Genomic DNA, 15,363 nt, shown 5'->3' with positions numbered 1-15,363 from the left:
TGCCAAGATACAAACTGTGGCCTTAGAAACGCGACTACGTAGACTACGATTGCTTTAGGTTAGATACAAACTGGGAGACCTATTTCAGCGTCAACTCCTGGATTTCGACACAAATTTTAAAAATCAAGTTGATTCCCCCTTGACATTAAGAGTCAAAAATGGTTCAAATGGCTCTGAGCGCTGTGGGACTTAACAGCAGAGGTCATCAGTCCCCTAGAACTTAGAACTACTTAAACCTAACTAACCTAAGGACATCACACACATCCATGCCCGAGGCAGGATTCGAACCTGCGACCGTAGCGGTCGCGCGGTTCCAGGCTGAAGCGCCTAGAACTGCTCGGCCACTCCGGCCGGCCGTTAAGAGTCCACCAGACAAAGATGTATGCGGGGAATGTGAAGTACAGCGTTTCTCTGTCGTATCCGGCTTGCTTGTAAGCATTTTGTTTGTAAATCGACTGGATCGGTTTCATAGTTGTAGCGATTTTCAGTCAATGACAGAAGTTTGTGGGTTTATGTCAGCGCTAGGTGTATATTTCTCTAGCCATTTGCTTGCCAGCTATTCTGGGCTAGAGACTGAGGTGAGCTGCTTCTCTGATCTGTTCTTGTTCGCGACGCTAGTGCATTATCAGCAGTATACTGCTAAGTTCGGTCCTCGCATTTGTCTATTTTCGCCAAAGAACTCGCTTTCATCGCGTTGGTCAACAAAATATGTATTGATAATAGACGGTTTTTTGTAACCGTAGATTTTGGTTAATACCAAGTACAAGTTTGGAATACGTACAACCTGTGTAATTGAGATGAAGTATCTTTCTCCGATGTTTTTTTTTATGTATTGGCTTTTTGTCAGTTGTGAAGATGCGAACGTAAGGACAAACACAACATCCAGCCCCTGAGAGGAGAAAATATTCGATCCGATCGGGCATCGAACCCAGGCCCCTTCGGTTATCAACCCGCCGCGCTGACCCCGCATCCACTGAGGGGGACGTTCTCTGAGACTTCCAGAGATTTGGAAGATTCATAACCAACGAAATAGGTAAACACTGCGTGGTTGAGAGAGATGTAGTACCGCTAAACATGTGAAATTATCCTATTGTTCCATGCTTCTCCCCTAAGTATTTATTTGTTGTGGGCATCTGCATATGGTTTCAGAACCCTTTATTCTGTTTCGCTCGTGTGTTGGCAGTGACAATGTGAACGACTTGATTTCTAACGTTTTCACAATGTGGTTCACTCATCGCATGTTTTCAAATTTTTGTAAAACTATTCCACTTTCCTCGCGATATTTCGCCACCTGACTCAGCTGTCTTGTTGAAGAGCTCCAATCTGTGGTATCAGGCGTGTCATTATAATTTTATATTTGAAAATCGGATCTACATACATGTGCCACAAGCCTTCCTACAGAGCGTAGTAGAGGGTATCTTGTATCACTCGCCAACTGAGTGATGTCAGTTCTGTATTCTCGGCTCGATGCAGTTATTGGTTTCAAAAGGAAACGCTTTCATCTGGATGTATTTCAGCTACGAAAGGTCAAGAGTCTAAAAACTCATACACTTCACTCACTGTAAATCTATGAAGGACTTGTCGAATCGATGCCAGTTTTATTGTACGAAAAATCTCGCAATATACCAACAACTAAATTAGCAGGCTTCTTGAAGTACTCCGACCAGAGGTATAAAAGGGCGGTGCATTGGCGGGGCTGTCATTTGTACTTCGGTGATTCATATGAAAATGTCTCCGACGTGATTAACGCGGAAAGGTAGCTGCAAATAGATGCATGGGACGTTCCGTATCGGTGATCGTTAGGGAATTCAATATTTCGAGATCCACGGTGTTAAGAGTGTGCCGAGAATACAACATTTCAGTCATTGCCTCTCATCACAGACAAAGCAGTGGCCGACGGTCCTCACTTAACGACCGACAACAGCGGCGTTTGCGTTGTCAGTGCTAACAGACAAGCAACACTGCGTGAAATAACCGCAGAAATCAGTATGGGACTACGACGAATGTATCCATTGGGACAGTGCAGCGAAATTCGGCGTTAACGGGCTACGGTAGCAGATGAACGATGCGAGTACCTTAAGGGGGGACGTTGATGAAAAACATACACTATTTCAAACATGCACCAAATCCACAGTTTTGGAAATATGGCAATGAAATTTTCTACAACACTTGACATGAAAGTAACACATCTACATATAAAATCCTTTGATTATATATATTCAACTTTCTTTTAGTGAAATTTGAAGTTTTATTTTCCAAAAATAATGTATGTTCCTTTTTCTCAGAAAGTATTCAAGATATTTCTACAAAAATTTCTCTGTTTCATTTCTTTATATGTTGTAAGCTTCTCTCATGAGGTTTTTGTAATAGGTCAAAAAGGAGAATTTTCGTAATTTTTAATTATAATTCCACGAGTACAATTTTAAATTCATGCAAAATTTCAAGCACTTGGCCCCATACGTCTGCTTCCTATCAGAATTTCAAAATTTGCTCTTGAGACGTTTATTAGGTTTACAGAAATATCTGTACAAAATTTCATAATTCTAGTATTCATAGAATCTGAGGAAAAGGTACACAAACATCTTAAAAACAAACTTTTCAGGAAACGCAATTTAAAGTTCAACCTAAGTTTTTTCCTTATGTCACTTCTTGAGAAGGCCCCCCTCTTTGTACTCTGGGTCGGCTTTCCCTTCAAGGCTTCTCTTCTGGTTTCTTGTTGTCTGTCTTCTTTTCTTTGCTAGTTCTTCAACTGACTTTTCAGCTGCAGAGACGCGCTGTAAATCTATTTTTCTCAGGATGTCTTGAGTAAAATTTCCTATCTTGAACCCCATTCTTTCTAATACGTTCACCCTGCCGACGTTCCCATCATTAAATACAATAACTGCATCATAAGTTACAATTCTGACAACTGTAGCAGATGCAAATGTGTTTTTAGGGCATCGTTTCCATATGAGTGTATTTAGAGACCCATTTGGATTTTGGGTTTTGCCATGAACACTTTTTGAGAAGTGCAGGATCGGCCAAAGATGATCTATAAAACCAGAGTATGTGTCACGGCCATGTCTTCCGCACACGTTTGGTTGAAAGTAATACACAGAATCGTTGTTCACTGAGTTGGTATTGAAGTGCTGCTTCAAAACGTGGGCGTGGCAGGGAGGCCACGTCACATTTTTAATTAATTTTCAGGTACTTCGGATGCGATTCCAACATTGAAATTTTGGGAACTTATTGTCCATGAGTTGTAATAACAAATAAAAAATAAATCGAAAATTGACATTTTTCGTTTATTTTCATCACCGTCCCCCCCCCCCCCCCCCCCTTAGCACGACATCGTCTGCGGCGCCTCTCCTGGGCATGTGGCCGTATCAGTTGGAGCCTACACCAAAAGACAACCTGGTCTGGTCAGATGAATCCCGAATTCAGTAGGTAAGGGCTGATGTTAGGGTTCGAATGTGACGCAGACACCACGAAGCCGTGGACCCAAGTTGTCAATAAGGCACTGTGCAAACTGGTGGTGGCTTCTTAATGGTATGGACCGTGTTTACATCGAATTGACTAGGTCGTCTGGTCCAATTGAACCGATCGTGGACTGGAAATGGCTATGGGCTATGTTCGACTACTTGGAGACTACTTGCAGCCATTCATGGACTTTGTTGTGTCTAGACAAGACAGTCGAGACACAAGGCGAGGAAGCCGAAAGGGCACGCGTCAGCTCACGCAGCCTAGTTTAGGTCTGAAGCAGGAGTCGTAATGAATGCTATAAAGAAAAGTACGTAGCTGCGGAAATACTTAACTTTATTCCATCATTTGTATACAGCATTCTTGATGATACAAGTGAGACTCTTATCTTGAAATGGTTTATGGCGCCTTGCTAGGTCGTAGCCATGGACTTAGCTGAAGGCTATTCTAACTGTCTCTCAGCAAATGAGAGAAAGGCTTCGTCAGTGTAGTCGCTAGCAAAGTCGTCGTACAACTGGGGCGAGTGCTAGTCAGTCTCTCGAGACCTGCCGTGTGGTGGCGCTCGGTCTGCGATCACACAGTGGCGACACGCGGGTCCGACATGCACTAATGGACCGCGGCCGATTTAAAGCTACCACCTAGCAAGTGTGGTGTCTGGCGGCGACACCACAGACTTCATATTTCGAAACAACGCTGCCACTGTTCGCGATCGGTTTGAAGAAAATTCTGGATAATTCGAGCAGTTGATTTGACAATCCGTCGAACATTTATGGGAGGTGATCGAGAGGTCAGTTCACGCAAAAAATCCTGCATTGGCAAACATTTACACGGTTATGAACGGCTATAGAGGCAGCATGGGTCAATGTTTCTGCAGGGGACTTGCAGCGACTTGTTGAGTCTGTGCCACGTGGAGTTAGTGCACTGTACCCGGCGATAGAAGGTGCAACACAACATTAGGAGGTACCCCGTGACTTCTGTCACCCGAGTGTAGATCACATGCGCTGTAACTACAAGGTGGGATTCAGAAGTTTCAAGACCGATTCATTTCTAACAAGGGAACCTCCCCATCGCATCCCCCTCAGATTTAGTTATAAGTTGCCACAGTCGATAGGCCTTGAAAAACTGAACAGAGATCAATCTAGAAAACAGGAAGAAGTTGTGTGGAACTATGAAAAAATAAGCAAAATATACAAAGTGAGTAGTCCATGCGCAACATAGGCAAAATTAAGGGTAAGGTAATTTCACGAGCGCCATGGTCCCGTGGTCAGCGTGAGCAGCTGTGGAATGTAGGGTCCTTGGTTCAAGTCTTCCCGTGAGTGAAAATTTTACTTTCTTTATTTTCGCAAAGATAACTTTGCGAAAATAAAGAAAGTTCGTTCATTGACGTCTCTGTTCACTGTAATAAGTTTAGTGTCTGTGGTTTGCGACCGCACCGCAAAACCGTGCGATTAGTAGACGAAAGGACGTGCCTCTCCAATGGGAACCAAAAACATTTGATCGCAAGGTCATAGGTCAACCGATTCCTCCATAGGAAAACACGTCAGATATATTCTATACCACACTGGTGACGGCATGTGCGTCACATGACAGGAATATGTTGTCGACGCACTTAACATGTACACTTGGCGAATGGGTAAAAAGATTCTTCTACCTTGGCAGATTTAGGTTTTCTTGTGGATGTGATAATCACTCCCAAAAAAGTGATGAAAACATAAGACTTTGTCACATAAACTGAAAATAAAAAATTAAACTTTTCACTCGAGGGAAAGACTTGAACCAGTGACCTCTCGTTTCGCAGCTGCTCACGCTAACCCCGAGACCACTGCGCTGCTTCGTTCTGACTCTCCTTGATGTTGCCTATGTTACGCATGGACTATTCAGTTTTTATATTTCGCTTATTTTTTTCATAGTTCCACACAACTTCTTCCTGTTTTCTCGACTGATCTGTGTTCAGTTTTTCAAGGCCTATCCACTGTGCCAACTTATAACTAAATCTGAGGGGGGTGCGATGGGAAGGTTTCCTTGTAAGTAGGGGAGCGCATGCGGACCGGTTCCGCCAGGTGGGGGAAGTAGTGGGGGGTCTCAGGGAACGAACTGACGCTGCAGCAGTTGCCTCCAGAAACATGGAGACTGAGCATCGCTTGCAGCGTGAGTGCGTGTCAATGACCTCGGTGGAAAAGTGGGAGAGGCAGCGTTATCCGATTAAGTTTTGCGTGCGACTGAACAAAACCACCACGGAGACTCTCAGTATGATTCAAGAGGCCTTTAAGGAAGAAGAAATGTCCCGTGCAATGGTTTTCATGTGGCACAAACGTTTCACAGATGGCCACGGGAATGCTGAAGATGATGACCGCTCTGGGACGCCATCATCAAGCCGAACGGATCAAAATGTGGAGTGAGTGTGGTAACTTTTAAACAATGACCGTCGTCTTGGTACTAGATGGATTATCGCCTCAGTTTTGCGACTGGATTCGTCATTTCCTTTCAGAAAGGTCACAGTTCGTAGTAATAGACGGAAAGTCATCGAGTAAAACAGAAGTAATATCCGGCGATCCCCAAGGAAGTGTTATAGGCCCTCCATTGTTCCTGATCTATATTGACGACATAGGAGACAATCTGAGTAGCCGTCTTAGATTGTTTGCAGATGATGGTGTCATTTACCGTCTTGTAACGTCATCAGATGATCAAAACTACTTGCAAAATGATTTAGATAAGATATCTGTATGGTACGAAAAGTGGCAATTGACCCTGAATAAGGAAAAGTGTGAAGTTATTCACATGAGTACTAAAAGAAATCAGCTAAATTTCGATTACGTGATAAGTCACACAAATCTGAAGGTTCTAAATTCAACTAAATACTTAGGGATTGCAATTACAAATAACCTAAATTGGAACGATTACAGAGATAATATTGTGGGCAGAGCAAACCAAAGACTGCGATTCATGGGCAGAATACTCAGAAGGTGCAACAGGTCTACTAAAGAGACTGCTTACACCACACTTGTCCGCCCTATTCTGGGGTATTGCTGTGCGGTGTGGGATCCGCATCAGGTGGGACTGACGGATGACATCGAAAAAGTCCAAAGAAGGGCAGCTCTTTTGTATTATCACGAAATAGGGGAGATAGTGTCACAGACATGATACGTGAATTGGAGTGGCAATCATTAAAACAAAGGCGTTTTTCGTTGCGACGAGATCTTCTCATGAAATTTCAATCACAAGTTTTCTCCTCCGATTGCGAAAACATTCTGTTGGCACCCACCAACGTAAGGAGAAATGGTCATCACGATAATATAAGATAAATCAGGGCTCGCACAGAAAAATTTAAGTGCTCGTTTTTCCCGTGTGCTGTTCGAGAGTGGAATGGTAGAGACTCAGCTTGAAGGTGGTTCATTGAACCCTCTGCCAGGCACTTTATTGTGAATAGCAGAGTAATCACGTAGATGTAGATGTAGATGTAGATTAATTGCCGATAAACTGGGACTCAGTCAGAGTACAGTGTGGAGGATTGTGACTGAGAATTTGATGATGCGAAAAGCGTGTGCCAAACTGGTGCCAAAAGTTTTGTTGGTGGATCAGGAAAAGCAATGCATGACCTTTTGCCAGGAAATGCTCCAACGGTTGAATGTTGATCCGAACCTTCTGGAGAAAGTCGTTACTGGTGATGAGACCTGGATCTACAAGTACGGTCCTGAGTCAAAGCGTCAAAGCTCAGAATGGCACACTGCCTCCTCGCCAGAGCCCGAGGAAGCCCATATGAGCAAGTCATGTGTGAAGTGCATGCTGATTTTTCTTATGGTAAAGGAGTGATTCACAAGGAGTTTGTTGCTCATGGACAGACTGTCACAGATGACTTTTACACTGGAGTGCTCCGCCGCTTGAGGGATCGAGTTCGCCGCGTCTGCCCGGTGATCAAGGACGATTGGATTCTCCACCACGACAACGCGCCCGCTCACACGTCGCGCGCCACCGCCGAAGTTTTGGTCAAGTTCAACGTGACAACACTGCCACAGCCACCCTGCAGCCCTGACTTGGCTCCAAGTGACTTTTTCCTCTTTCCCCAAATCAAGACAGGCCTAAAAGGGAAGCGATTCGACTCCATCGCCGCCATCCAGCATGCTTCGAGACCCCTTGACAGCATGACGCCCCAGGCCTTCCAGAAGGGCTACGAACAGTGGGAGACACGCTGGCAGCGCTGTGTTGATACTGAAGGATCATACACTCCTGGAAATTGAAATAAGAACACCGTGAATTCATTGTCCCAGGAAGGGGAAACTTTATTGACACATTCCTGGGGTCAGATACATCACATGATCACACTGACAGAACCACAGGCACATAGACACAGGCAACAGAGCATGCACAATGTCTGCACTAGTACAGTGTATATCCACCTTTCGCAGCAATGCAGGCTGCTATTCTCCCATGGAGACGATCGTAGAGATGCTGGATGTAGTCCTGTGGAACGGCTTGCCATGCCATTTCCACCTGGCGCCTCAGTTGGACCAGCGTTCGTGCTGGACGTGCAGACCGCGTGAGACGACGCTTCATCCAGTCCCAAACATGCTCAATGGGGACAGATCCGGAGATCTTGCTGGCCAGGGTAGTTGACTTACACCTTCTAGAGCACGTTGGGTGGCACGGGATACATGCGGACGTGCATTGTCCTGTTGGAACAGCAAGTTCCCTTGCCGGTCTAGGAATGGTAGAACGATGGGTTCGATGACGGTTTGGATGTACCGTGCACTATACAGTGTCCCCTCGACGATCACCAGTGGTGTACGGCCAGTGTAGGAGATCGCTCCCCACACCATGATGCCGGGTGTTGGCCCTGTGTGCCTCGGTCGTATGCAGTCCTGATTGTGGCGCTCACCTGCACGGCGCCAAACACGCACACGACCATCATTGGCACCAAGGCAGAAGCGACTCTCATCGCTGAAGACGACACGTCTCCATTCGTCCCTCCATTCACGCCTGTCGCGACACCACTGGAGGCGGGCTGCACGATGTTGGGGCGTGAGCGGAAGACGGCCTAACGGTGTGCGGGACCGTAGCCCAGCTTCATGGAGACGGTTGCGAATGGTCCTCGCCGATACCCCAGGAGCAACAGTGTCCCTAATTTGCTGGGAAGTGGCGGTGCGGTTCCCTACGGCACTGCGTAGGATCCTACGGTCTTGGCGTGCATCCGTGCGTCGCTGCGGTCCGGTCCCAGGTCGACGGGCACGTGCACCTTCCGCCGACCACTGGCGACAACATCGATGTACTGTGGAGACCTCACGCCCCACGTGTTGAGCAATTCGGCGGTACGTCCACCCGACCTCCCGCATGCCCACTATACGCCCTCGCTCAAAGTCCGTCAACTGCACATACGGTTCACGTCCACGCTGTCGCGGCATGCTACCAGTGTTAAAGACTGCGATGGAGCTCCGTATGCCACGGCAAACTGGCTGACACTGACGGCGGCGGTGCACAAATGCTGCGCAGCTAGCGCCATTCGACGGCCAACACCGCGGTTCCTGGTGTGTCCGCTGTGCCGTGCGTGTGATCATTGCTTGTACAGCCCTCTCGCAGTGTCCGGAGCAAGTATGGTGGGTCTGACACACCGGTGTCAATGTGTTCTTTTTTCCATTTCCAGGAGTGTATTTTGAAGAATATTAGTCCTCTGTACTTAAATTTCCAATAAATTTCTAGTTCTGAGTTAAGTCTTGAAACTTTTGAATCACACCTTGTATAACACCATCAGGAAGAACTTACTAGTGGTGGGAACTGAAACTACTATCTTGCACTTTGTATTAGGCAGTCGAGTAGGCAGTACGTGCACAGCAACAGTGAGCAGTTCGCTGTGGGACTGAGTGCTCGTAACCTCGGCCCCTCTAGTGCTGTGGCAGAGATGACTGCCCACAGGTGGTAGCGGCAGCAGCGGTGGCCTGACCCGGCACAGCATAGAACACCACGAACTTCTAGACCGGGCCGGTCGGTGTGGCCAAGCGGTTCTAGGCGCTACAGTCTGGAACCGCACGACTGCTATGGTCGCAGGTTCGAATCCTGCCTCGGGCATGGATGTGTGTGATGTCCTTAGGTTAGTTAGGTTTAAGTAGTTCTAACTTCTAGGGGACTGATGGCCTCAGATGTTAAGTCCCATAGTGCTCAGAGCCATTTGAACCATTTTTTTCTAGACGGGTTTTTCTAGACGGGTTTTCTCCCCAGTGTGGTGTTTGTTTAGATAAAGATGCAACTGTTCGCACAGTATCCTACTGTACATGTTTAAATAGCACATACTTTTAGACTTAGGGGTTCAAATGGCTCTGAGCACTTTCAACTTCTGAGGTCATCAGTCCCCTAGACCTTAGAACTACGTAAACCTAACTAAGGACAGGATTCGAACCTGCGGCCGTAGCGGTCGCGCGGTGCCGGACTGAAGCGCCTAGAACCGCTCGGCCACTCCGGCCTTCAGACTTAGGGGAATTGAACTTTAATGTTATAGGGAAACCGACGATTTTTTCAATTTCCCATCAGGATAGCATTCCAAACTTAGAGCGCAAGTGACTTGGCAATGATACGAACTTTGGTGCTAGTGCCCACCAGGTCTACCATACTTAGCACACGTGTGATCTGTCAACTATGCAGGCTTGCCAGTATCCAACAAATCTGCCATATTGCGGTCTGACATCTCAGGGCTGTGCCAGTGACCCCACATCCAACCTCTCAGATTGCCACCGTGGATTCCTGGTACATCATCTTGGATTTTAAATCAACAGGATAGTGCAAAAAGGTAAGAAAAAAATGGTTCAAATGGCTCTGAGCGCTATGGGACTCAACTGCTGAGGTCATTAGTCCCCTAGAACTTAGAACTAGTTAAACCTAACTAACCTAAGGACATCACAAACATCCATGCCCGAGGCAGGATTCGAACCTGCGACCGTAGCGGTCTTGCGGTTCCAGACTGCAGCGCCTTTAACCGCACGGCCACTTCGGCCGGCAAAAAGGTAAGAAATTAAGGAGATGGGGCCTGGATGAGCTGAAAGAACCAAACGCTGTTGAGAGTTTCAGAGGGAGCATTAGGCAACGTTTGACAAATTGGAAATTTGTGGTAAGTTCTATGGGACCAAACTGCTGAGGTCATCGGTCCCTAAGCTTACACACTACTTAACCTAACTTAAACTAGGACAACACACACACACCCATGCCCGAAAGAGGATTCGAACCTCCGTTGGGGAGAGCCGCGCGAACCACGACGAGACGCCCTAGACCGGGCGGCTACCCCGCGCGGCAACGATTGACAAGAAGAGGGGAAAGGAATACAGTAGAAGGTATAGCTTTGAGAAATGAAATAGTGAAGGAAGCAGACAATCAAACAGACAAAAAGATAAGGCCTAGTGGAAATCCTTGATTAACACAGGAGATATTTAATTTAATTCATGAAAGGAGAAAATTGAAAAATGTAGTAAATGAAGCAGGCAGGCAAAAGGTGATGCAAACGTCTAAAAAATGAGACTGACAGAAAGTGCAAAATGGCCAAGCAGGAATGGCTAGAGGACAAATGTAAACATTTAGAGGCATATATCACAACAGGAAAGCCGGCCGCGGTGGTCTCGCGGTTCTAGGCGCGCAGTCCGGAACCGCGCGACTGCTACGGTCGCAGGTTCGAATCCTGCCTCGGGCATGGATGTGTGTGATGTCCTTAGGTTAGTTAGGTTTAAGTAGTTCTAAGTTCTAGGGGACTGATGACCACAGCTGTTGAGTCCCATAGTGCTCAGAGCCATTTGAACCATTTTGAACCACAACAGGAAAGACAGATGCCACCTACAGGAAAGTAAAAGAAACCTTTAGAGAAAAGTGAAGCAGCTGTATGAATATCGAAAGTTCAATGCAAAACCAGTCCTAAGCAAAGAAGGGAAGCCAGAAAGGTGGAAGGAGTATATATAGTGTCTATACAAGGGAGATGTACTTGAGGGCAATATTGTAGAAATGGAAGAAGACGTAAACGAAGATTGGATGGAAGACACGATACCGTGAGAAGAATTTGACAGAGCACTGAAAGACCTGAGTCGAAACAAGGCCCCGAGAGTAGACGACATTCCGTCATAACTACTCATAGCCTTGGGAGAGCCAAAACTCTGCCATCTGGTGAGCAAGATGTAAGAGACAGGCGAAATACCCTGAGACTTCAAGAAGAATGTAATAATTCCAGTCCCAAAAAACGTAGGTGTCGACAGGTGTGAAACTTACCGAACTATCAGTTTAATAGGTCACGGCTGCAGAATACTAGAACGAATTCCTTACAGACGAATGGAAAAACTCATAGAAGCCCACCTCAGGGAAGATCATATTGGGTTCTGGAGAAATGTAGGAACACGCAAGGCAATACTGACCCTACGACTTCTTTTAAAAGATAGGTTAAGGAAAGGAAAACCTACGTTTCTAGCATTTGCAGACTTGGAGAAAGCCTTAGACAATGTTGACTGGAATTCTGTCTTTGAAATTATGAAGGTAGGAGGGGTAAAATACAGGGAGCGAAAGGCTATTTACAATTTGTACAGAAACCAGATGGCAGTTATAAGAGTCGAAGGCATGAAACAGAAGCAGTGGTGGAGCTGAGAGTGAGACAGGGTTGTTGCCTATCGCTGATTTTATTCAATCTGCACATTGAGTATGCAGCAAAGAAAACAAAAGAAAAATTTGGAGTAGGAATTAAGGTCCAGGAAGAAGAAATAAAAACTTGTGATTTGCGGTTAAACGGTATGGATAATGTCTTGAAAGGAGGATATAAGATGAATATCAACAAAAGTCAAAAAGCATAATGGAATTTAGTTGAATTAAATAAAGTGATGCTGAAGGAATTACATTAGGAAACGATACACAAAAAGTAGTAGATCAGTTTTGCTATTTGGGCAGCAAAATATCTGATGATGGCCGAAGTAGAGCGGATATAAAATGTAGACTGGCAATGGCAAGAAAAGCATTTCTGAGCAAGGGAAATTTGTTAACATGTAGTATGAAATGTGTCTCTTCGGACGGTATTTGTCTAGAGTGTACCCTTGTGTGGAAGAGAAACATGGGAATTAGGCGTTTTGGACAAGAAGAGAAGTTTCTGTACTGTGGCGCTACTGGAAAATATTAAAGATTAGATCACATAACTGTTGAGGAGATACTGAATAGAACTGGAGAGAAAAGAAATTTGTGGCACAAGCTGACTAGAAGAAGGGATCATTTGATAGGATGCATTCTGAGACGTCAGCGGATCACCCACGTAGTACTGAAGGGAAGTGTGTGGGGTAAAATTCATAAAGGGAGACCAAGATATGAATACAGTAAGCAGATTGGGAAGGATGTAGGTTGCAGAAGTTATTTGGAAATGAAGAGGTTTGCACAGGATAGAGCAGCATGGAGAGCTGCATCAAACCAGTCTTTGGAATGAAGTGCACAACAACAACATGATAGTTGACATCTTGGATTTTTGAATCTATCGCGAATTTACACTTGGGACAAGCAAACGTCTTCCACAGTGATGTCGTCAGAGTGAGGAAAATCCTTACCGTTTTTGAATTTCCCACGAATTTCTGAATTTGCCGCCATTTTACACACAGAGCCATTGGCCTTTCTTAGGGGGTCAGGAAGGGGACAAATCTGGCAACGATGCATGACATCATTGATAATTTTATATGAGGATAGGGAGGGGAGGTGATCGGGAGCAATCTGGCAACAACGCATGCTGTGCTACAACATAACCTGGTATGATGATCATTTCATCTCATCTTCATCAATGCATGAATCATCAAAATGGTGTGAAACAGAAAGTCATGCACATGGCGGCTCAGCTAATGCAGATGGAATCTCCCAGTCAACAACGCCATATGATCATTTCATTTCATTATCTTTATTCTAAACAATCCTAAAGGAAATTTTCATGTTCACTGGGAAACAAAGAAGCTTCATCTAAGATCTAAGCAAAGAAAATGATGAAGCAATCCTAACGTGCAAAAATAGAGCAACTCGGGAAACGATCAGTGCATTTGAAAGAAAAATTTGCCAACTGTGCTGACCCACAATACTAAAATGTTTTCTCCTTGCATGAAACTGGTAGGAGGATTGAAATTACCTATTGAGTACTCAGTGACCATGGTGATGATGATGATGATGATGATTTCAGCACATTTATCATCAAGTTTTAATTACAATCTCGAAAAAATAAAGTCGCGTGATTAAATTTCTTTTCTTGTAGATATACACTGAAATCCCCACGCCGTACTTCTGTAGAATGTCGCTAAAAGAGCCGGAACAAAATGGCAAGCAATTAAAATGTAGTTGGCGTACTCAATTCAGTTGCTGGGTCCAAGGTAGGTAGCAAAACTTAAATTGAAGAACTGTAAAAAGTTTTCCCATTTAACAATGCACAGTATAGTAGAAAACAAGTTATTTCCCATATATTGCATGGGTATAGGGCAGGGAGAGAGTTAGAAGGGAGAGAAGGAGTCGAGGAGGGTGGCGGATCTGGCAGAGTGAATGTGTAGGGAAGGTCATAATGAAAGAAACTCGAGAAGTCAAACTAATATGCTAAATAAATGAAAAGAATGGATGTCAAAAGGGAAAAATGTATTCAAAGGAAAACGTGAAAATAGTATAATTTAAGATATCAGAGAGAAGTTCAAATGGAAACAAAAGCAATTAAAATGAATGTCAGTTTGTTGAGGCAGCGCATATAGGTTGAGGTTCGGTTGTTTGAGGGAAGAGACCAAACACTGAGGTCATCGGTCTCATTGGATTAGGGAAGGACGGGGACGGAAGTCGGCCATACCCTTTCAAAGGAACCATCCCAGCATTTGCCTGGAGCGATTTAGGAAAATCACGGAAAACTTAAATCAGGATGGCTGGAGACGGGATTGAACTGTCGTCCTCCCGAATGCGAGTCCAGTGTGCTAATCACTGCGCCACCTCGCTCGGTGCATATAGGTTGTACATCGCTCAACATCAGAAATGTGCTGCAATATGTGATATAACAGGCGGCAGTAGAAAACCGAGAGGTACTTGTGTAGGGGACTTTGAGTGGAACAAGGGTTTAATATGTGGTGTGGGAGAACAATCAACCCAGTTAATAAGATTTGAAACATCTTATGAACAGCATCCAGGAAGATCTCCGTGTCTTTTGTAGTAGCTTTTTAGACGTCACACCCTGTCCAGGCAAAAAGAAACACCAATCTACCATGTTCCACCAGGCAGCTGCAATCCTGGCCTACGTGTCGGTGCTGGTCCCACGTGCATCCTTCCTGGTGAGCATGGGCATGCACAACCTGTACGGGCTGTGCCTGTACCAGCTGTTCTGCCTGATGGCCGCGCACTGCCAGGACGAGGACTCCGTGGACCCTCTGCGGGGAGCCCAGATCAAGCTCGACCTGGGGGACTTATTCTGGTTGCTCGGTCGCGTCCCCGTGTTGATCAGCAGGTATGTCACACGCGCCACCTGTCTCTCAGGCTCAATTTTATTGTTGGGGACAAGTAAAGAAATGGTGAATGGGTACATTATTTGACAAATGCTTCTCGAGGTCAGTCCAGTTGCTGACTGAACTGTCTGTACAAGCCTCCCATCACACCACAGTACTTTAACCCCAGGATAGAATTTTCGAGATGTTCACTTAATCACAGGCTCACGGATGTTACTGGCAGCCGGCCGCGGTGGTCTAGCGGTTATGGCGCTGCAGTCCGGAACCGCGGGACTGCTACGGTCGCAGGTTCGAATCCTGCCTCGGGCATGGGTGTGTGTGATGTCCTTAGGTTAGTTAGGTTTAAGTAGTTCTAAGTTCTAGGGGACTTATGACCTAAGATGTTGAGTCCCATAGTGCTCAGAGCCATTTGAACCATTTTGTTACTGGCAGGACATGTTTTTACTCTTTGTTCCTATATCATTTG

The 15,363-nt window shown here is 45.5% G+C and overlaps 1 protein-coding gene across 1 annotated transcript in view; it reads left to right on the top strand.

Annotated features, from left to right (window-relative positions):
* The window catches only part of LOC126210501 (uncharacterized), a 149,541-nt gene that overhangs the window by 87,502 nt on the left and 46,676 nt on the right, over positions 1 to 15,363 (top strand). The window contains exon 4 of the mRNA XM_049939745.1: positions 14,673 to 14,899. Coding sequence (XP_049795702.1) covers positions 14,673 to 14,899 — 227 coding nt within the window. The remainder of the gene's footprint in view (positions 1 to 14,672; positions 14,900 to 15,363) is intronic.

The sequence above is a fragment of the Schistocerca nitens genome, chromosome 10 (assembly GCF_023898315.1).
Source record: "Schistocerca nitens isolate TAMUIC-IGC-003100 chromosome 10, iqSchNite1.1, whole genome shotgun sequence".
In the NCBI taxonomy this organism is placed as follows: Eukaryota; Metazoa; Arthropoda; class Insecta; order Orthoptera; family Acrididae; genus Schistocerca; species Schistocerca nitens.
The sequence above is the reverse complement of the archived record's forward strand: the minus strand, read 5'-3'. Positions and strand labels throughout refer to the sequence as shown.